General features: G+C 42.4%; 1 protein-coding gene across 2 annotated transcripts; it reads right to left on the reverse strand.

The window, feature by feature from the left end:
• Positions 1-27,890, reverse strand: LOC117968261 (lysophosphatidic acid receptor 1-A-like). 2 transcript variants are annotated; one of them, XM_059007103.1, is made up of 3 exons: positions 27,659-27,890; positions 10,047-10,875; positions 1-1,885 (listed from the first exon to the last, which is right to left on the reverse strand). In XM_059007103.1, the coding sequence occupies exons 2-3, from the start codon at positions 10,780-10,782 to the stop codon at positions 1,587-1,589; spliced, it is 1,035 nt and encodes a 344-aa protein (XP_058863086.1). In that variant the 5' UTR covers positions 10,783-10,875; positions 27,659-27,890; the 3' UTR covers positions 1-1,586. The 2 variants fall into 2 exon arrangements, with proteins under 2 accessions (XP_058863086.1, XP_058863087.1); XM_059007104.1 differs by lacking the exon at positions 1-1,885 and adding an exon at positions 3,993-5,106.

Below are 27,890 nucleotides of genomic sequence, written 5' to 3' on the forward strand. Positions count from 1 at the left end.
TTACCTGGCCAGGTAGAGTCTTCATCATTGCATTTTTCTTTCTTTTTAATTTTTTTTTTTTTTTTTTTTAATTTTTTTTTTTTATTTATGAGCTTCACAGGAATAAAACTTCAATGAAATCCACATGGAGTATTTTTGTGCAGGAGTTCAGGGTGATAAATCTGTAAGGGCCCAGGCTGGGTAATGAAGTATGCCTGCCACGCCAGCTGCAGTAAAGAGGGGCAAGCGAGTGCAGTTCTGCTTTGTCCAGTGTTTGAAGATTAAAAGAGCTGTTACCTCTTATATATACATATAAAACATCCTGTCCTGTTTGCTCAACCTGCTTACAAATCGCTCCCAAGCGCCACGCCTTGAGGCAGGATTCAGTTCTGCTGCGTTTGTATTAGACTGCGGTTGCAGTTTCTAGTTTTGTTACGTCTGTGCTGTCTCACCACGACTACCTGCAGATAGTCCCACCCCTCTGTCTGTTTGAAAAGGGCAGTCATTGTGAATGACTTGCTTAGGTCAATACATTTTTCTCCTGTGCTTTTCATGTGCGGCCGTGTCTTATTGGTGAGTTTTGTTTTATAGGGGTGCTTGGTAAAGCCAATAAGTTATTTATTTATAGTGTGCAAGTGTCTGTCGTGGAATCTGTGATATATATAATAATTGCTAAATGTCTGCATATTTAAAATGAAAATGTGGTTGTTTAACCTCTAACTCTGCCCTGTTTTTTTATTGCTGGCAATGCAGTTGAAATGAAATTGAAGAAGTTTAAAAGTTTGACTTGCTGGTTGGATATTTCCTTATAACTACTTTACGAGTAGACTAGAACATCATTTTGGAAGAATCAAAGAGAGACAGCAAAATGACAACAGAGTAAAAGCATGCAAATGATGTACAACAAGACGTCTGGGTCATGGTCCCATTTCCTTCTCCTAAATCTTATTTTTTCTTAAATACACTTTACAAGCATAGCAAAAATATAATCTTGAGAAATATTATTACCCTTTCATGAGGGCCTTTACACAGTTCATGAACAAAAACGTCTCTAACTGCAGCTGCAGAGAGGAAACGAACCGAGGCACTGTACAGCTATCCGGGCTCCCTGCCACTGCTATAGGCTGTGATTATCTTGAAGAGAGACTTACGTCAACGCTATTCTAGGAGGATATGCTGTACACAACACAGAGTGCCAAACCGTTCCTCTACGTCCCTCTCGTCCCCTTTGTCTACCGTCTCCAGTGCAATCCCAGATCCTTGCCAGGCTCTTAAAACCACGCTGTAATGAAAACCTTGCTGCTGCCGAGCAAGTCTGGGAAAAAAAAAAAAAAAAAACCTTCAGAAAACAAACAACGTATTGCATTTATCGTGCAGAAAAGAAAAAACGAAAACAGAATCTCTTGTCTCGTCGCAGAAGTGAGCAAACGCTCCCTCAGTCCGCTGGGGAAATACAACGGTATTGTAACGGACGTGCGAGAGCGTTGCGTCTCTTCCTGGTGTAAAATGAATGTCCTCTGAGGCAAAAGTCACTCTGGAGGATGGAAATCTAAATTGTATTCCATTACAATTTGTATTAAATGAAGGTCCCTGGTCATGTCTTTTCCTCACACCAGGGAGTTGGAGTGGGAGTGCGGGTTCCCATTCTCGGAGCGCAGGGTGGAGAAGGCCACGGCGGGCGTGTCGTCGCAGGGCCGGTGGCGCCGACACACGTAGCACAGGATGCGCTTGAAGGTGTTGCGCATCTCCTGGTCGCGGTACGAGTAGATGATGGGGTTGACCAGCGAGTTACACTCCGCCAGCACCAGGAAGAACTTCTCATACAGCAGGACTTTGCAGCTCACGCAGTTCACCCCGTCCAGAATGAGGATAACCAGCCCAGGGGTCCAGCAGATCACAAAGGCACCTGAAAAGAGAGACAGAGAGAGAGTCAGCACAACAGCACCGTCACCCGGAACTCCACACCACTCAGGGCCACGGGTTCAATGCCACTCCACTTTTAAGTAGTGCTGGGACGAGCACGGAATTTTCACGTTCAGATATTCGGTCATAATTTAAATATTCGTTCGGATATTCATTTTGAAAAAGTAATGAAAGCCATTATAATTGCTCAGAACACAGACAGCATAGCAGCCGGGGCAGTGGGCGTGGCCCCTGTGTGTGTGCCTTTATTTTACAGCAAGACGTTACAATATGGAAATGTTAAACTAGAAGATTCTCCCAGGAGTAAAGAATACGTTGTGGAGGGCTTGCTTTACCCCAGTGAATTAACGACAAAACAAAGCATGCCAAATAGCAGCTCAAGTTAAACGTTGTTTTGTTTATTGCCAAAATACAGTACATAAAAGTTGACACCACGTTTCATTAATTTTTTTAAACTTTTTATTCATTCCTTGCCATTGCCGTTTCTTCACAGTAAACAGTGGCCAGCGACCATTTTGGTTCTCGTTTATTACATTCCACATAACAGAGAGTCGCAACAAAAAATATAAAAACCACTAAACATTTCCAGAAGTTGGGTACTGTTTAAGCGAGGCATTTCAGAATGACGTGCTTGCCTTTTTTCTGTCTCATGAGACTGTGACTCGCTGTAAAGCAGCACAACGCGTTTTTGTCCCAGATGGCTTTCCATAGAGATCACTATGCGTGCTCCTGCATAATCTGGTTTGTTTACTTTTTGCCGTCTAAAACTTTTAAATAGAGGCTCAAGAGCTGCTGTGTTGATCCGGTTTTATTTTTATTTTTATATAATTAACCTCACATATCACATGGAGCTCTTTTTCATTTGCCATTTTTCAAACTGTTGCCCAACTTCTGGTGAGACTGTAAATAAGTGCAAGGTGCATTTGTAGCGAATACGAACATCTGATTTTTGTATCCGAATACATGTCAAAATATATTTGTTTGAATATTCGTCCCAGCACAACTTCTAAGTAACTCTGACTTTTTAAACAACTGTTATGTATTTCAAGTCCTCTTAAGCACTCTCAATGTGGTTACAGAAGGCTTGTAACCAGGAGGTTCTCCGGTTCAAATCCCGGCTCAGCCACTGAGACCCTGAGCAAGTCACTTAACCTCCATGTGCTCCGTCCTTCAGATGAGACGTAAAACAAACGAGGTCCTATTGGAAGTGACTCTGCAGCAGCAGCAGTTGAAGCATAGTTCCCCCCCAGTCTCACCAGAACAAAGAAACAGGATCATATAACTCCTGTGTTGGCCTCGCTACACTGGCTTCCAGTGCATTTTAGAATTGAGTTTAAAATCTTACTATTGACATATAAACCTCTGCGCGCTGGTCCGCTAACGCTGGCTCTGTGCCTCCCACAGGTGAAATGTAAAGGAGAGGAGAACGTGTGTTTAGTTAGAAAGCCCCCAGACTCTGGAATTCACTGTCTGTCTCTAGGAGAGACGCTGCATCGGTCAAGATTTTTAAGTCAAGATCTATTGTCTAGCCTTCTTAACCTGCCTTCAAATATAATTGTTTTTATTTATTTGACTTGCTTATTTCTGTAATTTTGTGTTTTATCTGCGATTCTTATTCATTTCCTGTTTTCTTCAAACTGTCTTTATACATTTTTTTTTATTGTTAGTTTCTGATATTGTTATTCGTATAATTATGTATTGCTATTTTGTAATTTTTACTATTCTTTTTGAAACTTCAGATTTTTCTGTTTTAACCGACATGTGAAGCGCTTTGAGACACTGTGGTATGAAGGGCGCTATATAAAATTAATAAAATTGAAATTAGTCTCCGTAAGTCGCTTTGGATAAAAGCATCTGCTAAATGACTAATTCATAAAAAATAAATTGTGTTTAGTTTTTCATTTTTTAACATTAACATGATTTTTTTCACCTTTCAAATAAATCAGAGTTAATTTAAAAATAGAGGAGGCAATTAGAATCGTAAGTTTTATCTTTAAAATCTTTGAAAAACAAAGGGATGGTAATAAGACTCCCGTTGCACAGCAGTTTCACCCATTCCAGGGTTAAATACAGGCTTGATTAGCCCCAGTGTATGGATAACAAGCTCAGGTGTGTGTTTTATTAAACTCATAGTAAAACCAGGAACGGATCTGCAATGGGAGTCCCATCCCTGCTTGAGTGTTAATGCTCACTTAAGCGGGCCAAGTTAAAGGTAGTTCATAGTGAGATCACTCCCGTTGCCCCACACTGTACCAACACAGGCTGCTGTGCAGTTTCTAGTCATCGCTGTGAAAGTCCTGTCGAGATCACATTTAGTTTTGATTTGACGGAGCAGATTTACTGTCTGGCTGTGTGTGTGGGTGCGTGTGCGTGCGTATGTGTGTGCGTCCATTCCCCTCATCGTGTTCTCACTTCAGTTTCCAGTAAACGTCTGTTTACGCACAGATGCACAGTAACAGATTACAAACACTGCAGAGATGAATTAATTCTGATTTGTCAAAGTTAGATACATATTAAATAGGGGTGTGCTGATACTCATAATTGCCTTTCAGAAGTATTTATTGGAAGGTATTAAAGTAAGCCTGTCCTTCCCTCACCTTTACAATCACGGCAATTAACTTCCACACAGCCGACTGGAAGCTAATTTTCCTCTCGTCCGGGGCGCTGATATTTTTACTGCCGTACGGAAGCCGTGAACTGGCAAATGAAAATATTACTAATAGCCCGATTGGTACTTCCTTGTATTTGAAATCAACATGTTAATGAATGGATTTATTCAATACCTGCTGATAAATACTTCTTAAAGGGAATTACGAGTACAAGCATCAGCACAGCCCTAATATTAAATAGATCTTACAAGTTTTAATATACATAGATAGATCTATAGTACAGAGTTACATACACATTCACACATCACTTGTTTTTCATGCTTAGATATTTTCATATACATGTCATACTGTGCAGCCTAAATGATATCATTCTTCAGTGTTTACAATAGTAGAGAATAACGGGGTTGAACTCCACTCCATGGAGACAGCAGTGATGACAGCACCCCTCTTACTACTGGCCACCCTGGAAATGTAGAACCCTGATGTGCAGCTGGCTTTAATGTGCAGCGGTGGCCAGGTGTCAAAAAGGGTCTGGAAAGCCAGTCCTTGGTTCGTCTTTGTCTGTTCCGTTCCTTGTTCTGTGCTTTCGACAAGCCTGGGAGTAAAGAAAAAGAACCCTCACCACCGTGTGTGGAACCAGAGGAAGCCACCCCGCGATCGCCGCGCGTGTGAACCAGGGGGAGCCACCCCGCGATCGTCGCGCGTGTGAACCAGGGGGAGCCACCCCGCGATCGCCGCGCGTGTGAACCAGGGGGAGCCACCCCGCGATCGTCGCGCGTGTGAACCAGGGGGAGCCACCCCGCGATCGTCGCGCGTGTGAACCAGGGGGAGCCACCCCGCGATCGTCGCGCGTGTGAACCAGGGGGAGCCACCCCGCGATCGCCGCGCGTGTGAACCAGGGGGAGCCACCCCGCGATCGCCCCGCGTGTGAACCAGGGGGAGCCACCCCGCGTGTGAACCAGGGGGAGCCACCCCGCGTGTGAACCAGGGGGAGCCACCCCGCGTGTGAACCAGGGGGAGCCACCCCGCGTGTGAACCAGGGGGAGCCACCCCGCGTGTGAACCAGGGGGAGCCACCCCGCGTGTGAACCAGGGGGAGCCACCCCGCGTGTGAACCAGGGGGAGCCACCCCGCGTGTGAACCAGGGGGAGCCACCCCGCGTGTGAACCAGGGGGAGCCACCCCGCGTGTGAACCAGGGGGAGCCACCCCGCGTGTGAACCAGGGGGAGCCACCCCGCGATCACCCCGCGTGTGAACCAGGGGGAGCCACCCCGCGATCACCCCGCGTGTGAACCAGGGGGAGCCACCCCGCGATCACTGCACATGTGAACCAGGGGGAGCCACCCCGCGATCACCGCGCGTGTGAACCAGGGGGAGCCACCCCGCGATCACCCCGCGATCACTGCGCATGTGAACCAGGGGGAGCCACCCCGCGATCACTGCGCATGTGAACCAGGGGGAGCCACCCCGCGATCGCCGCGCGTGTGAACCAGGGGGAGCTACCCCGCGATCGCCGCGTGTTTAACCAGGATCGGAGCCTTAGGGTAGGGTCTCATTTAGGGGATTTTAATCCCACCAAATGTTTAGATTATCTGTGTTAGGAGGAAGGTTCCTGGTGCGGGACTTCGCACGGGAGTGGCACACGGCCAGAGCTTGGCCACATTATATTTTCTAGTTGTTTTTGTACAGTGTTTTGTATTTTTATATATAAAGTAATCCATCGCGTATCTGACTGCGATGGGAGCAAAGTAAGGGCAGATATGTAAAAAGGCAAATAAAGGAATCTTGTTTTAAATACCAGTATTCAATTACAATATTCACACAATTATAGTTTTAAGATTCCGCTTTTATTAAGGAGCTCCCCTAAATCCCTTGTTTGGAAAGATACAGGGTATTAATGCTTGTGACAGGGTAGCCGTCTGCAGTGTGGATGCGTGCTGAGTGACAGGCAGGAGATCCAGATGAAGGTTGAAGTTGATGAACAGGATTTATTTACATATCAACACACTGAACAGCTCACGTGACACTACCAGCAATGGCAGCGCACAGGTCTCATATAACACAGTGTATGAAAACTTTGGTAGGATCGACAATATCTGAACTAATCTTCTCTGTTCAATAATAAACAAACGTTACTGAAGAGGTTGATCATGGCGGGTAAACGGTGAGGGCAGATATGCGATGGATTACTGCATCTCTTCTTCCAGACTAGGGCTACCATTGCTGGTCTACTGGTGGCGGCCACCAACATTGCAACCCTTTGTACTTAATAAAACCTGGACGCCTGTGTGGTGTTTCAAATACAAACCCTCTGTGTCTCTCTCGTCTCTCAGCGGATACCCACACAGTAACAGTACACCCCTGTTACATGTATAATATTGAAACGATCAGGTGCCAGGAGTCTGAACTGTCGGGCCCCTGCTAAATCTGCTCTGAATGAAGTGATCACACTTCTCATCACAGCATGAAGTCACACCGAGTCTGGGAGCTGTTCATGCAGCTATAAAGGAGGAACAGCTGATTTAATGTCAATCTCCTGACTCCTGATCATTCAAATAACATACCTCAGAGTTAGAATCTCACACTAGCCCTGCAGCCCTGTGTTTCACCCTCAATCAAGTGTGTTATTTAAATGATCTGGTATTCGGAGTTTGAGCAATCAGGCCCTCATTAAATGGATTGCACATCCTTACAGCCGCACGAACATCTTCCAATAGTAACCCAACAGACTCGGATGGGAGTTTACTTAATTGAGCCAGGCCGCTGGTCATTTCAATGATACCTGGGAAACAAGCCCAGGTCTGGGTGCAGCAGGGCCGGTGCGAGTTTCAAGAGGCGTTGTGGTATTTAAATTCACCATCAAGACATGCAAGTTGCACCCTGCTCCCAGTCCACCACATCACCTCTTCCTGTGTGAGCTTGTCACGTGCCACGCTTCCACACACAGAGATCCCACACAGGACGTGCAACCACTGAGCCTGCAGGCAGTGGGGCGCGATTTGAATACGCAGCTTCACTGCTAGAACAAAGCCAGGGGCTGGATTGACTGAGAAACTGACAAGCAAGCCAACAGCCTTCATGCCTGGCCCTCGTATTAGCTTCACACTTTTAATATAATATAATATATATTTTTTGTCACCCACTTCAACAACAGATGATCATAAACACAGAGGCTGCCTGTGAGATACCACAGTTCTGAAGTAATTCATTTTGAATTCAGCCCTGTTAATTCGTTGTGATTTAAAAACATTTAGATCCCCCGTTCCCCTCCATCCGTTCCTAATGAATTCACTGTTTATTCTTCACTAATTCATCCCCTCTTACTCTCCCACCAGGGGATTGTGAGAAGAGTTCATTCATGCATGAATGCGTGCCTTATACATGTGATCTACAGCATTGGTTACAAAGGGACATGGAATGAATACTGATAATTAAATCCACGTGAGTTAACATGGCTGAAATCAAAATGAATTATTCTGAGGAAGCGCATGAGATATTTGGGTGTTATTCCTCTGGTATTCAGTAGGAATTCATTATGAATTATTTAAATAAACAGGACTGATCGCTCCCAAGCCCCTGCATTGGAAGCCCGAGTTGTTTATTTCTGGTGTTGGAAACGTTATTGGGTGTGTTCCCTCTATCTGAAAAAATGCTAATGACAATCTGGAGTACACAGCTTTGAGAATCCAGCCGAAGAAGCCATTCTGACTCAAAGTTAATAACAGGGTTACATTTTACATCAAAGTTCTACTTGTGTAGCTCAATTATTTTTTGCTGGCAATACCAGTGAAAAAACAGCTTTCAAATGATACCTTTAAAATGATACCCCTGTTATTTAGGTCAGCCCCCCCCCCCCCCCCCAGCCCAAATGCCATCGAAAAGGTAACTTTCCCCACCTTCAGACACTGTCTCTCCGTGTGGGGGGCTGTGTGAGTTTCACAGCTCCTCTTCTGCACACTCACACACCTACACTGGGACCCTGAGCCTCATCAACCACAATGGAAACCCCCCCACCCAGAATTAGGTCTATTAGGTGTTTTTGCAATGTATATTAATTACGTTACCATGAGCTGCCACTGTAAAAATGCTGCATCTGAGTGTAATAATTTCCCCAGAGCTGGTAAAGATACCCCACCCCAGGCACTCCCACCCCTGTTCTGGAGAAGGATGCATTAGTTAGACTTCCAGGCCTGTATAGAAACTGCCTAAACCCCAGGTGGAGACCAGGCCACACAAGGCTACAGAAAAAAATAACAGTGCTTCTTACAATCTGGACTACAGTCAAAAAACCAACCCGCCAACGCACAAAAAAAAGAGCCTAACAAAGAAAAACAACAGCAGCTCAGCTTTCATAAAAAAACAAAAAACGAGACTTCCAGAGATTACCAGGAAACAAGGGCAGGATTTCCTGAGACTATTATCTCGGCTCACAGGGGTCAGCCCGGCTGTGTATTAATTAACCAGGTCGATTCCAGGAACGTGTGCATTCATTCACTTCCAGTAACAGCAGCACCTTCTTGAAGATGCACAGCCCCCACAGTGGTCTGATTAATCACGAGCTGCATTGCTTCACAGTAAAAGCTGATTGTGTTTGCCTGACATTGATAGCGTTCCACAGGAAAGCAAAGTGCAGCACAGCACAGAGTGAAAGCAAGCTGAAGGAAACCAGTCTCAGCCGGTGTCTACCATACAGTACCGATTTCAATCAGTATAGTGTCCCTCATGAGCAAGCATCCCAGGGTGCTTCACACACATACACAGCAAGCCAAAAGAGCTCCAACCTGAGCGCTAGCGAAAGGCCAGATCAAAGAGATATGTTTTAATCTTGGATTTAAAAATACTGACACTCCGTATTCCGGATAAAAGCTGGCAGTGATCGTGGAGCTCGAGAACTGAACACCCTCGCACCGGACCAGGAGGTTTTTAATGGAGTTCTTGGAGTTACCAAGAGACCGCCACTGCAGGGATGGAAATAAGACTCCTTTTGCATAGCAGTTCCTCCAATTCCAAGTGTGTCTTATTAAACCCATAGTAAAACCAGGAATGGATCAGACTGCCATGCAATGGGAGTCTCATTTCCATCCCTGCATTGGCAGATCTCAAGAGTACGAGCCGGTTTGTAGGAAACTCAAGCAAATAGGCAGCGATCTAAAAACGGCGACTGCTTCCCTTTGTAGAAGTTGGTTTCATTTTATAGTTTCGCTTCAGTGCCTCTGCATGTCTTATGAAGATGAGGTCTATTCAATTGATCTAAACCAGAGGTGGTCCTGGAGGGTCACTCCACTCCAGGTTTAACAGGTAAAATGAGATGATGAACTACTTCAGGGTCTGGATGGAAGTTCACTTAAACAATTTAGAACAGGGTTAAAACAAAGACCAGGAGTGGAATAGCCCTCCAGGACCGTGCTTTACCAAACCTGATCTAAATGCTGACACCGTTCCTATTCATTTATAAAAAAATAAATAAATTAATATATTTAAAAAAAAAAAAAAGTACAACGTTTTTATTTTTTATTTTTAAAGATCTCCGACTCACCGAGGATCATGGTGACGGTTTTCATGAGGTTGACGACGGTTTCCTTTTGCTTGGGGTGAGAGGTATGCTGGGACATGCGCAGGGTCTTCCTCTTTACGTACACGAAGATGTGGGTGTAGACCCCCACCATGATGGTGAAGGTGAACAGGTTCAGCACCCCCCAGAAGATCAGGTAGCTGCGGCTGTAGAGGGGGGCCATGCTGGAGCAGCCTTTCAGGTCACACACGCAGTTCCAGCCCATGCTGGGGATGAGGCCCAACAGGATCGCCACCAGCCAGATGGACACGATCAGGAAGATGACACGCTGGTTGGTCATCTTGCTGTGGAGCTGCATGGTGAAGATAGTCTGGTGCCGTTCCACGGCCACAGCCAGCAGGTTGGCCACGGAAGCCGTGAGGCTGGTGTCCAGCAAGCCCTGGCGCAAGAACCACTGCTTCTGGTCGAGCTTCATGGTCCAGGGGCCCGTGTGGAACATGAGGTACATGTAGGAGATGCCTGCGAAGAGGTCAGCGGCCGCGAGGTTGCCCAGGAGGTAGTAGATGGGGTAGTGAAAGCGTTTGTTGATGATGATGGCCGTCATGACCAGGATGTTGGCCAGCATGACGACGAAGCACACCGTGAGCCCCATGCTGACCACCATGTAGTCTTTGGTCTTCCACACAGTGCTGATGTTCTTGTCGCTCCTGTTGTAGAAGAACTCTATGGTCTCATTGTAGTAGCACTGATGTTTCTCCATCCTTCCTTCCCTCGGCTGATCTCTTCCCTGCTTTCCGTCCTCCTGGAGTCTCTGCGTCAGCTGCTACTGCCCTTCAGGAGTGTGGAACCAGACCTTTGGAAACAATGAAAACAGAGAAGTCAGTTGAATGGAAGTTTCTGGCATGCTGTATGTCTATAACTTTAACGACAAGCTAGGGGTGAGCCTGTATAAAATTGTCATGGTCTGATAACCGTCAGATAAAAACTGGTGACCTTGACATCACGGTCTAAAAATCACGCAAGTTATAAAACGAAAGCTCACTAAAAAACACTTCACTGACAGTCTAAACCTGTGCATATTTCTTTACCTAACTTTTCTTCAGCTCTTTGCAGCACTGTTTGTTTTTTCTTCCTGGTGCGTCTGGCGAGTTGTACGACGTACGAGTTGCAGGGTGAGGCTAGGTAAGAAAGCCGAGGAGTGCTTTTGTACACGATGTTGAATTAAAAAAAAATAATAATAAAAAATCGTCAAATGGAAAGTGTTCATAGGAACACGAACCGCTGCATAGAGTAATGACGATATTTGCTGTGTGGCAGAACAGGGCCAGTGTAACTACCGTAATGCACCTATTCCACAAAAAAAAAAACAGACTCCGACGCAGCCCTACACTATGCACTCAGTAGTGCTAAATTGAGAAATCCTAAAACAAAATGTATGAAATTCACCAGCGGTTTGTGAACTTAAACAGATCAATTCAAATAAGTTCCACCTATCCCAGGTTTTACTATGAGCTTGATGAGCCAGTGCAGAGGAAGCAAGCTTGTGTGCATCTTATTAAACTCATAGCAACACTGCTGTGCAACGGGAGTCTTAATTCCATCCCTGCAATGACTTCAGATTTTGTTGCGCAGCTAACCGGTGAAAGCTGGTGTTTGGTCTTGCTAAATTCCTGTTTCATGAAGCTGGTGGATTATAAAGGTGTGCTGGATGTTCCCTATTGTCTCCCAGGCAGGTGCACACCTGCCTCAGTCAGGTAACCCTGCGTGAGTAGCTGCAGCACCTTTGTCTGCCAGCACATCTTTCTCCCTGCTTAATAATTCAGTTCTGAGTTGGAGGGTTCATTGAATTGTCTGACAATAGGCATGCGTGTGTGTGCGTGTGGCGGTGCTGCTTTTGGTGAAAATGAATCAGAAAATTAGTTTTCTGAAAACTACACTTGTCGGCTGTGGCTTTAAACAGCAATACTCCAATTAGTTTTTTGTGTCAGTTTTAGTTTTTGAAATCCGAACCAGGATTATTGTGTGCCTGTAACTGCACGGACTATACAAGGTTTTACTTGAATTCACCATTATTATTATTATTATTATTAAAATAGAGTTTTCCCACTAGTCCTCATTATTATTAAGGTGCTGGTAGCTGAGAATGGAGTGTTTGCAATTTGAGGCAAAGAGTGTGTGTGATTTTTTTTTTAAATCTCAAAATAGAAAACAGAAATATTGAGCTCACATTGAAATCGAGACTCATGCAAATATGCGTTTGGTTTTTTTCTCTAATAAAAAACATCCGGCACCAGACTGCGAATGACTTCAAAGCTGAACGTCTATGGGCAGCTTGCACACAACTCTGTGGGAAGATTGTTTTAACTTGTGTTCAACATTTGCACAAAACTATTCGAACTGGAATTGGGAATTTATTTTAAAAAGGAATTGGAACTGAAAAAAAAGGAGTTGCCCCCGACCTGGCTTCTGAAATCAAGAAGAAACCCAATCTATTAATGTTTAAATAAAAAAAAAAAAAACACAAAAAAGAAACAAAAATTGTTCCTTTCTAGATTTCAATTTAAAAAAAAAAATTCACATTTTTCACTGAAGTAAAATACTCCACACAAATAAGCTGCACAACCTTCCATGCCCCTGGGTGAAGTGCATGGTTTTATAAGACACAAATTGCACCACCTGATCACTGTACATGATTTCCCTGATTTGCATGGCAATAGAGACAGTGCAATTCCATTTACATTTTCATCGCACTGCGCTGTAAATCGCTGAAAACAGAAACGCAGCACGGCAGACTCCTCTCTCCTGCAAAGCGTCCGTCGTGCAATGCAGCAGGAGCAGCTCCTGCAAGTCTGAAGGCTAAACTCACCACACAAAATGAGGTTGTGACTGGTTTTATAACACAAACTGTTTTATTTGAGTCTTCACAAATTTGGTGCATGATATATGGTGCGCGACTTACAAGGTGGAGATGTTGAATAAAACAGATCTGACCAAAACCTGTGTCCAAAACATCAATGCCCAGCGACCCACGGACTCAGCCAGAAACTCTACACACAGGGGGTCTATTGCAGCGTACCAAATTCAGTCCACTTGATGTGTCTAACCAGTGGATTAAGCAGGTTTAGTCCACTTGATTGGACTAGCTTGTCCACTAATCCCGATTGCAGCGTACCAGAAATTAATCCTCACAGGTAGATCACCCGCTAAAATCAGACTAAACCAGATCCCGATTGCAGCGGCATACCAAATCACGTTCGTGATGATCCTGTTCAAGTGGATTAGCTCAGTACTGTGAACGATAAGACTAATTTAGTAGGCTTGCCCGTCCCAAGCATTTCCTGCTTAAAATGTTTTGCAGAGACAGCTGCATTTTTCCCCTGAAATGACTAGTGCATCTGAAAACTGTATTCCATACATTAATTTCACATGGCATGTACTGGATGTGTTTGAACTTGTGAAAAATGCAGAGAAGACGACGCTCCAGAACGGGACGATTTTAACATGGAGGTGCAAAGTTTTTTTTCTTTTTTTTTAATAATAAATTTAGTCGTTGCCAATTATTTTTATTATTTTCTCCCAATTTGGAATCGCCAATTATTTTTAGGCTCAGCTCACCGCTATCACCCCTGCGCTGACTCGGGAGGGCGAAGACGAACACACGCTGTCCTCCGAAGCGTGTGCCATCAGCAGACCGCTTTTCTTTCACACTGCGGACTCACCATGCAGCCACTCAAGAGCTACAGCGTCGGAGGACAACGCAGCTCTCAGGCAGCTTACAGGCAAGCCCGCAGGCGCCCGGCCAGACTACAGGGGTCGCTGGTGCGCGGTGAGCCGAGGACACCCTGGCCGACCTAACCCTCCCTCCCCCCGGGCGGCGAGCGGCCAATTGAGCGCCTCCCCCTGGGAGCTCCCGTCCTCGGTCTGCAAAGGAATAGCCTGGACTCGGACTCGCGACGTCCAGACTATAGAGCGCATCCTGCACTCCACGTGGAGCACCTTTACTGGACGCATCACTCGGGAGCCCCTGCGCAAAGTTTTTTTATGAGAAAACGTGAGCAGAGAATTAATTACTGCATATGCAGAAATACTAACAAAGTTCAATGTATTACGTTTTTTTTTGTGTTTTTAAATTCAGCACTATTGTGTGTTTAATAGACATGGACACATTTTTTTTGTGTGACTATTTATTAATACGATCAAGTAAAAACAAGTCACGCTAAGTCTTACCCACATGGAGTGACTCACTCTTTAGGAATTTCAGCAGCCTCACTCCTAAATGATATATTTCAATGGTGTATATAAAAAAAAAAAAAAAAAATCTCACTCCCAATTTCTCCCTGTAAAAATTACCCTGATTTTAAATTCCTGAAAACGCATGGTTAAATTGCACTTCTAAACAAAGACAAATGGAAGGAATAAATAAATAAATAAATAAATAAACAAACAAACCGGTATAAAATAAGCAGTGTGCTGCACAGGTTTTAAACAGAACAGCTCTTCAGTTGAAAATGGCTATAATCTGGTTATTATATGTGCTGCAACATGTTTCCTTCTTGGTTCAGATGCTATAAGCAGGGTGACGTGTGTCTGATGCGATCCTATGAATTTCTGACCTGACCCTGTTTCAATAAACTGGGCTTGACTGGCCAGGGCTGTGGGTGACAAAGACCACCTTTTTTACTTCCCAGGGACACCACACAGAATCAGCAACACTGTGTGTGTGTGTGCCTTCAGCACAGTGAGGTGTGCATGCGTGTGTGTGTGTGCCTTCAGCACAGTGGTGTGCGTGCATGTGATCCAATTACTCCCGACGTTGACCAGCGCGGATTCCCACACTCAGGGGAGGGAAGCACTGCAGAGCACAGCGTGGAGCGAGCCAGGCAGCTTCAGAACAGAGCCCCACTGCACTGAGTCACCAATCCGCTTCATTCACCGTGCAGCCACGTTGCATTGTAGGGTGTACCGTTTTTCTGTAGCACAGCCCTTCTCCAACGCGCTGCTTTCGATATTTCACTGTTTTTAAGATGTGCAACAGTAAAAGCACAGCCAAGTGTATTAAAGCACAGTGGGTAAGCATTGTAAAGCATGGTAAATCATATTTATAACCATGGCAAACCAGAGTAAACTATGGTAAATGCATTGCATAGCCATGGGAAAAGCATGGCGTAAAACTGCAAAAATACAGTGCAAAATGACTGTGGGAAAGGGTTGAAGGAATGCTACCTGATAATCTGTTCTACTGTCTCTTACGATCTGGATTCAGTTTCTTTGCTGGTATTTACCTGTTGAATATGCAGACACTTCATAAGACAGCCCTGCAGGTGTAAAGGTGTAAAGCTGCTGCTGCTGATTTCAGAATCTGAATACAGTATTGCAGCTTCAGCTCCTGTGAACGGTCTCGCTGGAGGGCTGCTGCACATCAGACACAATGTGATTTTACATCAGGTGACCAGATACTAATCTCAGCGACATGACCACACAAACCTGAAGTGACACAGACACCGTACAACCGTCTGTGATCAAGACTGGTAGGTCACATCAACAGGATGTGGAAATTATGAGCGTCTTCTCAGACAATATTTCACCATATAGGGCAATAAATCACACACACACCAGGCTTATCCAGTTCCTTCGAAATGGGCTCCCACATATTAACTTTCATCTCTGTATCTTTATAATTGCGTTGACCATCGTCAAGGCTCTGGGTCCTATTTTGTCCTCATTGTGGATACTGCCTCACCCTGGTGGACACTGTGCATTAAAGCCGTTCTCCTTATTATTATTTCTTTCTTTCCAGGGCAACTTACAATTGTTACAAGATATCACATTATTTATAATATATATATATATATATATATTATATATATATATATATATATTATATATATTTTTTTTTACATACAATTACCCATTTTTGTACAGTTGGGTTTTTACTGGCGCAATCCTTGATCAAGGGTACAGCAGCAGTGTCCCCCACCTGGGATTGAACCCACGACCCTCCGGTCATGAGTCCAGAGCCCTAACCACTACTCTACACTGATGCTCAATGCCCTAGTTGTTGCGCAAAGAAATCACACAAAATAAAATGCAATCCTATTTATTTCACGATGCTCCAGTGTCGCCCCGTGCCTCCTGTGTAGTGGCCTGCAGTCAGCAAAGGCTCCAGGATGCAGCAGGTTATCTATAGCCTTGCATCTGAATTATTTCAAGGATAGCAGTAAGACTCTTACTGCATAGCAGTTTCACCCATTCCAGGTTTTATTACAAGTCAGCCACAGTGTATAGGGAACAAGCTCAGGTCTGTCGGATTAAACCAAAAAGTAAAACCAGGAGTGGATCAAATTGCTATGCAACGAGAGTCTAATTTCCATCCCTGCATTTGCATATCCTCAATTAACAACTGGGAAAGAATGAAATTAGCAAAAATCTGCATTAAATAATAGACTATGTTTAAATAAAATAGTAGTTGTTGCAGTGATAATTCATTACTGTTTACGATACTGTAAGACAACTATAAATACACACATTAGAGTTGTGTATGCTAGAGTTCCATTACAGAGTTGTGTATGCTAGAGTTCCATTACAGAGTTGTGTATGCTAGAGTTCCATTACAGAGTTGTGTATGCTAGAGTTCCATTACAGAGTTGTGTATGCTAGAGTTCCATTACAGAGTTCTGTATGCTAGAGTTCCATTACAGAGTTGTGTATGCTAGAGTTCCATTACAGAGTTGTGTATGCTAGAGTTCCATTACAGAGTTCTGTATGCTAGAGTTCCATTACAGAGTTGTGTATGCTAGAGTTCCATTACAGAGTTGTGTATGCTAGAGTTCCATTACAGAGTTGTGTATGCTAGAGTTCCATTACAGAGTTGTGTATGCTAGAGTTCCATTACAGAGTTGTGTATGCTAGAGTTCCATTACAGAGTTGTGTATGCTAGAGTTCCATTACAGAGTTGTGTATGCTAGAGTTCCATTACAGAGTTGTGTATGCTAGAGTTCCATTACAGAGTTGTGTATGCTAGAGTTCCATTACAGAGTTGTGTATGCTAGAGTTCCATACAGTAGCAAACCTCTCAATACTGTAGAGCCACTTACTCACATGCAAACTTTCTAAAGCTTTTTTGCATTGTATTAAGTTGTAAATCAGTTACTTGACTGATTTAAATGCAAGTGATATTAAATAGTGTGTGACAACAGCCAAAGTGATATAAATCAGGAGTGTTATCTGTTGGCTGGGACATTTCAATGTGGGGATGATAAGATCACAGGAAGACGTATGACTGAAAGGAGGCATTCAGCCAGTCAGTGCTCCTCCGCTTCATCTCAAAACTAGTTAAAGGAACCTAGTGATTCAGCATCAACTACGTTGCTAGAAAACCCATTTTACACCAGGCTTAAAACTGCTGCACCCAGTCCTGGGTTTCAGAAACTGCTCAAACTCCTGATCATTTCAATAACAGACTTCAATGAGGGGAGTTCTGAACCCCAGGACTGGGTGTAGCAACAGCAGGGCTAGTGTGAGTTTGTAACCCTGCTCAGACTCCTGGCTCCTGATCGTTTCAATAACAGACCTAGGACTGGGTGCAGCAGAGCTAGTAAGTGGAGGCGTGATGTGTTTGAAGGATCAGAGTAAAGGCACTGTGATCTTGGGCGCTGACTGTCTGGCTCTGTAGCTCTCTCTCCACACCTCTCCCTCCTGCTCTGCAATGTGTACAGTACACACAGAGCACCTGGGTGTGAATCGACACAGTCCAGCCCATTGGCAGGTACTTATGAAGCAGGAAAGATAAAAAAGCTGAATAGGTGTGAATGAGGCGGCTAGCTGGGCTTACAGTGTCACACCTCCCAGCTCAGTGTGCTGGCTCACTGCACTTCCTCTTCCAGGAGAAACAACCAAAAACAACTTGAAATACACACATTAAGAACATAAGAAAGTTTACAAACGAGAGGAGGCCATTCAGCCCATCTTGCTCGTTTGGTTGTTAGTAGCTTATTGATCCCAGAATCTCATCAAGCAGCTTGTTGAAGGATCCCAGGGTGTCAGCTTCAACAACATTACTGGGGAGTTGGTTCCAGACCCTCACAATTCTCTGTGTAAAAAAGTGCCTCCTATTTTCTGTTCTGAATGCCCCTTTATCTAATCTCCGTTTGTGACCCCTGGTCCTTGTTTCTTTTTTTCATTCCAGTCATTCCGTGACTGGTTTTAAACACTCCTAAACCAGGGACACCTGACTACATTTAAGCAGAACATCTATAAAATCACAAACCCTGAGAAGTTTACACGCAGTCTTTTTTGTTGTTGATGTGGTTAAGTTTGTAAGATAAATAAAACGTTTGCACCGTATACTGTAAAAGTTAATTAAAGAAAACACAAACTGCTATAAAACTTGCATGTTGAGTAGACAAGTTTCAGCTTGCTCCTCTGTGTATGGATTACTAAATACTATACATGTGTCATTGTTAATAAGGAAGAGGGGAGAGCTGTGTGTGAACACAGCATGAATAATCTGCATCATTTAGAATAATAGCCCTACATGCAGTTATCAATCAATACTGAAGAAGGCACTTGCTCTTCGTTTCATAACCCCTCGATGTACACAAGGGACTGAGCGCTTGTTCAGAGTATTTCTTAAAATGCGTTTGAAAGTGTCTCAAGTCTCACGAGGAGGAAACTGACCACCTGGATGACCGGATCCAACATGTCAGTACATTGCAAACCGTTTCGTGCACCGCGTTGCAAAAAAAAAAAAAAAAAAAAGTTAGCAATTTTATTTGTGGGACATGCGTCCCTTTTACCTTAAAAAGGGGTTATTTATTTTAATTTATATAGCGCCTTTCATCACAAGCACCTCAAGGCGCTTTACAACATTTTACAATATTATACAAAATTTAAAAGGCAAAGATAATTGCTAAAAACAGTTAAAAACGATACAAATGGGTTTTCAATGCTGTTTTAAAAGTAGAAAGATTCCCATCTTCAGTCAAAAAAAGCAGGTAGAGCATTCCACAACATTGGGGCTTTACAAGAGAAGGCCCTCCCTCCCTCCCGTCCATCCCTCCCTCTCTTTATTCACTCTCTGAACAACCAGCAGCCCCACATCCTGCGATCTTAGAGTACGACTTAGTTTGCAAGGGGTGGACAATTCCTGTAAATAACTGGGTGCTAATCTATTTAGGGCTTTATAAGTTAAAAGCAAAATCTTAGAATCAATTCTAAAATGCACAGGGAGCCCGTGCAAAGAAGCTAAGACAGGGGTAATATGCTCATTTGTTTTTGGTTCAGGAATACCAGTAAACACAGCATTACAATAATCTATTCTGGAGGAAACAAAGGCATGCATTAGTTTTTTAGAGTCCGGTACAGAGAGAATGCGTCTAAGCTTGACTATATTCCTCAAATGATAAAAAGAAACTTTAGTAATTTTTTTTTTTATATGAGACTCAAAAGTGACCTCCAAATTCCTCATTTCCAGTTTTAGATTTGATGAAAAGCTGCTGAACCCTAACTCATGCAAGTCAATGCTTTCTATTTGGTTCTGAAGCCCAAAAACATAACCTCTGCTTTGTCTGAATTCGACAAATGTTGAGACATCCAACACTTTATATCAGCAGGGTATGCAACTAATAGCGCCCCAGTAGAGGGGTTGCCTGGATTTACAGACAAGTGCCGTCATGTTGGTTTTAGTTCGAATTCTGGCAGCAGTGTTTTGAACTCGCTGTAAACGAGGCAGCACACGTTTAGGAATGCCAGTAAACAGAGCATTACGATAATCTATTCAAATAAAGACGATTAGTCTTTTCAAATAATGAAGACAGAATAACTAAAACAGAGGTCAGAGAGCCATTGGCAAACTCAGACCACAACATGGTCTCATTTGAAATATTTTTTAAAACCCCAAAAGTAATGACTAAAGCTAAGGTTTACAATTTTAGAAAAGCAAACTACGAAGGCATGAAACAGAGACTAATAGAAGTAGATTGGAGTAAAATAGAGAACACATCCACAGGAAAAGGGTGGCTGTTTTTTAAAAATGTAGTACTAGAGGCACAAAACAATTACATCCCAAAAGTAGACAAATCTAAAACAAAATGGCCAAAATGGTTTAATAGATCAATTAAAAAAAATATTCAGCAAAAAAAGGCACTTTACAGAGCGTTTAAAAGGGACCAAAGACAAAGTACACAGAAAAGTACTTGGAACTGCAAACACAAGTCAAAAAGGAAGTTAGAAAGGCCAAGAGAGAGATAGAAATCAATATTGCTAAGGGGGCTAAAACCAATTCCAAAATGTTTTTCCAATATCATAACAGCAAGAGAACATTCAAAGAGGAGGTTAAATGTCTAAGAGACCCAAATGGCAAAATCATAGATGAAGAAAAAAAAAATAGCAAATATATTAAATGATTACTTTTCACAGGTTTTTACAAAGGAGGACACGGACAACATGCCCCACATGTCGACCTGTTCCTATCCAATTTTAAATAACTTTAGCATAACAGAGGCAGAAGTGTTAAAGGGACTAGGAGCTCTTAAAATAAACAAATCCCCTGGGCCGGATGAGATCCTCTCAATAGTACTCAAAGAAATGAAAGAAGTTATTTACAAACCGCTAACCAAGATCATGCAACAGTCTCTTGATACAGGGGTTGTACCAACGGACTGGAAAATAGCAAACGTAATACCGATCCACAAAAAGGGAGACAAAACCGAACCAGGTAACTACAGACCAATAAGCCTGACTTCTATTATATGTAAACTTATGGAAACTATAATAAGATCCAAAATGGAAAATTACCTATATGGTAACAATATCCTGGGAGACAGCCAGCATGGTTTTAGGAAAGGGAGATCATGTCTAACTAACCTACTTGACTTTTTTGCGGATGCAACATTGAAAATGGATAATTGCAAAGCATACGACATGGTCTATTTAGATTTCCAGAAAGCTTTTGACAAAGTCCTGCATAAAAGATTAATTCTCAAACTGAACGCAGTAGGAATTCAAGGAAATGCATGCACATGGATTAGGGAGTGGTTAACATGTAGAAAACAGAAAGTACTGATTAGAGGAGAAACCTCGAAATGGAGTGAGGTAACCAGTGGTGTACCACAGGGATCAGTATTAGGTCCTCTGCTATTCCTAATCTACATTAATGATTTAGACTCTGATATAGTAAGCAAACTCGTTAAATTTGCAGACGACACAAAAATAGGAGGAGTGGCAGACACTGTTGAAGCAGCAAAGGTCATTCAAAATGATCTAGACACCATTCAAAATTGGGCAGACACATGGCAAATGAAATTTAATAGAGAAAAGTGTAAAGTATTGCATGCGGGCAATAAAAATGTGCATTATAAATATCATATGGGAGATAGTGAAATTGAAGAAGGGAACTATGAAAAAGACCTAGGAGTTTATGTTGACTCAGAAATGTCTTTATCTAGACAATGTGGGGAAGCTATAAAAAAGGCTAACAAGATGCTTGGATATATTGTGAGAAGTGTTGAATTTAAATCAAGGGAAGTAATGTTAAAACTCTACAATGCATTAGTAAGACCTCACCTAGAATATTGTGTTCAGTTCTGGTCACCTCGTTACAAAAAGGATATTGCTGCTCTAGAAAGAGTGCAAAGAAGAGCGACCAGAATTATCCCGGGTTTAAAAGGCATGTCGTATGCAGACAGGCTAAAAGAATTGAATCTATTCAGTCTTGAACAAAGAAGACTATGCGGCGATCTGACTCAAACATTCAAAATCCTAAAAGGTATAGACAATGTCGACCCAGGGGACTTCTTTGACTTGAAAAAAGAAAAAGGACCAGGGGTCATAAATGGAGATTAGATAAAGGGGCATTCAGAACAGAAAATAGGAGGCACTTTTTTACACAGAGAATTGTGAGGGTCTGGAACCAACTCCCCAGTAATGTTGTTGAAGCTGACACCCTGGGATCCTTCAAGAAGCTGCTTGATGAGATTCTGGGATCAATAAGCTACTAACAACCAAACGAGCAAGATGGGCTGAATGGCCTCCTCTCATTTGTAAACTTTCTTATGTTCTTATGTTCTTATCTATTCTGGATTAAACAAAGGCACAAGTTAGCTTTTCAGAGTCACGTGTTAGGGTTCCTTTCATAATGCATAGATGTTTTTGCTAAGTTTTGGCCAGGCAACTTCTCAAACTCCATGGAGTTCTCAAAAGCGGTTTTAAAAATGAAATGAAAAAAAGTTTTGCCGAAGGGGATACACACTGTAAGCTTAGCACAAGGATTCAGCCCCCCCTCCCCCTCCCCGTGATAGTGTTCATTTAGATTGAGAGGGGATCTGAACACCTCTGAGACACGGATTGTACACTTGGCTTGAGAGCCACTCCAATCTCCACAGTTATAGATCGGGTTTATTTCAGGGACGTAACAGTTCCAATGTTTTTCTAAACCGTTGTTAAACATACCCATCTGAGACGCAGAGATCTGCTGCAGTGTTCATACAGTTGGACGTGTACAGTGTGAAGTTCAGTTTTTAGAAGTCTTTTTCCAGGTATATATAAAGGCTGTGCACATGCAGTCTCATCCAGGGTCGGGGGCAATTCCTGTTTTTCGATTCCTTTTTAAAATCAATTCCCAATTCAAATTCCCTTTTAAATCAATTCCAACACACCACTAAACGTGTTTAATACTAAAGTTTAGGAAACGGCACGATATTTAACATGACCTGTTGACATCTTTAGGTGTCTCGGGTTTAACACCGATCTCATCTTCTGTTAGAGCGGAACCACGGTTCGGAAATAAGGAATCGCTGAAACAAAAGGCTTGGTCGGACACACAAACAGAGCTGTGTTTCAGATACAGCAACACGAGGCTGCTTCAGGAGAGGGGGTTCAACCCCGCTTTTATTAAATAAATCAATCAATAGGTCGTGGAACTTTAACTGGCCATTTAACAGCAGTCTCAAAGCTACAATAATACCAAACTCTATTAACCCTTTAAGGACCGGGATCGTGTTAACACGATCATACTGAAGTGGGCTTCTAGGACCGTGATCGTGTAAAAGCACTTTGTTTTGATGACTTACAGGGCCACCGTACTTTGCAGTAAAGGTTGAAACACATATCAAATGGAAAGGGGAGGGACTGACGTTCACTTCCTGATAGTTTATTTTTTTCCTGCAACGTCACAGAGGGGCACTTGGTGTCTAAAGGAGACAGTTTACAGCAGCCAGGCAGAGACAAAAGCAGAAACAAAACAACATCACTGGAACTTGTTTAGAGTGAATAAAAAAGGGGAAACACTGTAAATCTGACTTAATTATATTAGAATATTTATTTTGTCTCATGTGTTTTACATGTTTTTACAATGTTTATAAATATCAAGAAACAAGTGGATATAAGCATATACTATTTCATGAACTGAACGTAGCATGTAGTTTTTTTTCCTTATTACTGAGAATAATGGAATGAGTAACTTATTTTATTTATAAATATTTATTTTGAGAAAAAAATCGAGAAGTGTCTATTATTGCTTATAAAGACCCTGATAATAATGTGTATTACGTCATTGAAATCACTCAGGTGAAACAATGGCTTGTAATTTTTATACATAAAAAAAATACAGTAATCCGTCGCATATCCGCCTGCGGTGGGACCAGAGTAAGGGCGGATATGTAAAAAGGTTGATAAATGAATCCTGTTTTAAATACCATTGTACACAGCTGTAAGAATTACTATTGTAGCAACCTGAACAACTGGGGGCTCAGAAGAGCCGCTGCTGTGGTTGTTGTGTGTTGTACGCGTTGTGTGTATTGTTAAACTGCTATGCATGCGAGTGTGTATGCGCAGCCGGGAGTGAATGGGCTTAGTTAGATTGCACGGCTCCATGTGTGAATGGTGGAGGAGGAGCCGTTAAAGTGTGTGACACTTCTGAGTGAGAAACAGTACCTTCCTACAGTGTGAGACTGGAAGCCAGCTAAAGTTGTTTACGGTTAATAAATAAGACACTCAGCGACTTTACTGATGGCGCTGCAAAGAAAAGGGACGGCGGTACATTATATTCACACAATTATTGTTTTGAGATTCAGCTTTTATTAGGGAGCTCCCCTAAATCCCTTGTTTAGAAAGATGCAGGGTATTAATGCTTGTGACAGAGTAGCCGTCTGCAGTGTGGATGCATGCATTCGCTGCTGAGTGACAGGAAGGAGGGCGAGATGGAGGTTGAAGTTGATACGCCCCCCGCAGGAGAACAGGATTTATTTACATATCAAGTCAACACACTGAACAGCTCACGTGACACTACCAGCAATGGTTGTGCACGGAACACATACAGCACAGTGCACAATCCACAATCTCTGAACTAATCTCCTCTGTTCAATAATAAACTAACGCTGCTGAAGAGGTTGATCATGGTGGGTAAACGGGTAGGGCGGATATGTGACAGGCAGATACGTGATGGATTACTGTAGTTAACTTAAAAACAGATGGCTACTGAAGTACTTTATAATGTTCCCTAAAGTGTTCCGAAAAAAAACGACACCATTTTCAAGATGCCACTGTAAAAAAATAGTTGTTTTTTTTAATGCATTTTTATAAGAGTCAACTACAGTCAAAAAACGCCTGGTCCTGTAGGAGCATCCAGCTGAAACATGCTTGGTCCTGAAAGGGTTAATCCCATGAACACACTCTGGACCATGTGTGTAAACAGTGTTTCCCCTCTCTGCTAAACTTTAGAACGCAGGGTTTTTTATTTTCTTGGCAAGGCAACTTCTCGTACCCCCACAGAGTTCACACAAACAGTATGAAAAAACTTCTAAATGAAATAAAAAACAGCAACAATTACCCAAGGCGGTAACCAAATTAAATCGATGAGTAACACACTTGTGAGATTCCAGAATCACTGGAGGGATTTTGTTTGTGCCGATTCACTCAAAAAGGTATTTGATCAAAAGAACATATCAGAGAACACCAGCAACCAAGAGAGCCCTGTTACAAGGCAGGGATAGAAGTAAGACTTCTATTGCACAGCTGGGTCACACATTCCACTTTTACTGCATGACTGATTAGCCACAGTGTATAGGTAACAAGCTCAGGTGTGTTTGATTAAACATAGTAAAACCAGGAATGGATCAAACTGCTATGCAACTGGAGTCTTCCACGGCTGTGGATGGAGGCTTGAATTCCACAGTCCAAACAAATCAGGGAAATGAAACACACCAAATCTTCAACCAAGCAGGGCAGGAATAAAGCAGAGGCATTGGTGGACTGCACTGGTCAAAGGGGCATTTGACCTGCTTAACAATCGTCATTAACTATAGTAAATACAATCTATATTCTAGGTAGAGTGCTCCCTCCCTAAGTCTTCCTTCAGATTTTAGGAGAAAAAGCATTCCCAGTGTCAATTTTGAAACTACATTGTGAAGGTTATATTACAAGTGTTTAGTCACGTTTCATGCAATTTTGCACCAAAATACCTATATGACCTTACAATAACGTAGCATCTGAAAAGGTTCAATTGAAGACATCTCTTATAAAAGTTTACACTGTATTTTTGCAGTTCTCATGTTTTGCCATGGTTATACCGTGCATTTATCAGAGCCTATCCTTGTTTGCTGAATGTATTAACATGCTTTACCATTCTTTACAATGCTTCCCTATGCTTTACCATGCTTACACTATGCTTGAATACACTTTGCTATGCTTTTACTATGGCACACTTTTATAAGGGACAAGGTTTGTTCAGGAATAGTTTTGCAACAGTTTTTTACCCCCTCCCTTATAGACAACTGTGGAAGACGAACCGTAGCTCAAGAAAAATGTCCTGTGCATCTTCCCTGCCCAATTACAGAACTATCACAACGGAACACTGGTGGTCACATGACCTGGCAGCAGTGCCCATAGCAACCTGTCTCTAGGGAAGCAGGGCTGTCTGCAAACCCATTATAGACAGGACTGGTGAAACCACATTGCTGATTTGAGACATAACAGGGGCCGACTAGGGTGAATATGAAACTACACTGTAAAAATAATATATGTATGTATATTAATAAAAGCAAAAAGGTTATACAGCAGGGCTGAAAATACATTCATTATTATTATTATTATAAATAACCACATTTCTCACAGTATTCAGGAGGAGCTAATGTTTTTAAAACCTGGCTTAATATTTATTTCATGGCCTAGCTTTTGGTTCTTAACCGGCATGATATTTTATTTATATATTTTCTATATTTTTTTTCTATGTAAAGCGTTCTGTAATTACAACAGGAAGAAGTACAAATATGGTTTTAAAGAAATCTCAAATCAACCCCAGACTATTGCTTTTAGCTGGCTCGTTTTGTTTCACACCTCTTGTGTGAAGGGGTCCCCTGCTGGGGTCCTCAAACAAGCTGTTGATTGAGGGAATCTCCGTATGCATCAGAGCTAATCTCCTGAACAATGTGTTAATCAAATAAGCAAGCATTTCACTCACTAACACGCTATCTCTCGACTACCCATTTCGCATCTAACGTCACAAACGATTGTCAAGACCTTTTGTGAAGTTTGATAAACCTATTGTTTGTTTTTACTACAGTTTGTGAGATGCGCTCCCAAATGCACATGAATTGATTTGAGACTGACTGGAGACTGCGTGAACCTGGCCCGCTCACACACACACAAAGAAAGCACTGTGTTTACCTTCTGGGTTTATTCCAGTTGGGTTGGTTTTTTTTATTTATTTTTTTTATAGGTTTACTAAATACATTTTAAAAAACATCAACAGCAGCTGCCATTTTGGTTGCGGCTGAACTTCTGCAGCCCTGTAAATAAGCAGTTTTTGACGCCTGGATTTGAGAGAGTTATTTACCACAGGCTGCAAACACTATGCATTTTGCAATGCTTGCGACAAGGACAATTATAAAAGTATTGAAACTAAAGTAAGGGTGCGCCCTGACTCTGGCTTGCCAGGTCTACTGTAGTCATTCATTATATATATATATATATATATATATATATATATATATATATATATATATATTATATACACACACACAAACCATAAACACTGGGGGAAGGGAATGACACGTTTAAAAGCAGCCCTGATACAGATGCTGTGCCCCCACAACAAAAACTAAACAAGAAAATGAACCGCCTACACAATATTACAGTATCAAAAACCACCGCGCAAACGACTCGTCGGTAAATGACTATAATGTGGTTATCTAAGATCACGTATTTTGTCTACTGTTTCTATATATAATAATAATTCGTGATTGGAGTATCGCTATAACTATAAACAAGAGATCCGGGAAACACATTTATTTTTTAGTTTGTTTGTTTGTTTTCACCACAACGCCTACTTATTAAGTTTTTTGTTTGTTTGTTTTTTCAAAAACACCACATTATGGTTTTATTTAAACGCGGTTTTGTGATATAAACAGAACACAGCAAAATATGTTTCGGTTTAAGCGATACGAGTCGACAGCATGAATTCGGATCTAGAATAGATCCACGTTTGAATTCTCACTGCACACACATCTAGTTAATGAAAGGCGATCTATATGAAGAGTCATGTACGATCGTGCATTTTTAAATATGATATATGTATGAACGATGCGGGCTATTCTCCCAAAGCACGTAATACAAAAGACTAAACAACATTAACTTATACTTACTTCTTAATCTTCTCCTTAGTGTAGCTTATTTTCCAAAACGTCTTGTTTATAATCCACTGTGTTTCAGAATCGATCTTTTTTTGTTGTTTGCATTTGTTAATTACGGAATACATACATTTTATGTAAATACATGCTAACTCCTCAAGTTTCGTTGAATGCAGGGCGCGGCGCTAACTCTTCTGCAACACAATGCGAAGAGCTGGATGAACGGACCGAGGACAACCTGGGCACA

This window comes from Acipenser ruthenus, chromosome 34, assembly GCF_902713425.1.
Source record: "Acipenser ruthenus chromosome 34, fAciRut3.2 maternal haplotype, whole genome shotgun sequence".
NCBI lineage: Eukaryota > Metazoa > Chordata > Actinopteri > Acipenseriformes > Acipenseridae > Acipenser > Acipenser ruthenus.

Excerpts from the sequence above, each read along its gene's own strand:
- LOC117968261 (XM_059007103.1), bottom strand. The coding sequence starts at position 10,782 with ATGGAGAAACATCAGTGCTACTACAATGAGACCATAGAGTTCTTCTAC. Across the intron at positions 1,886-10,046 it reads AACCGTCACCATGATCCTCG|GTGCCTTTGTGATCTGCTGG; the intron begins GTGAGTCGGAGA and ends CTCTCTTTTCAG.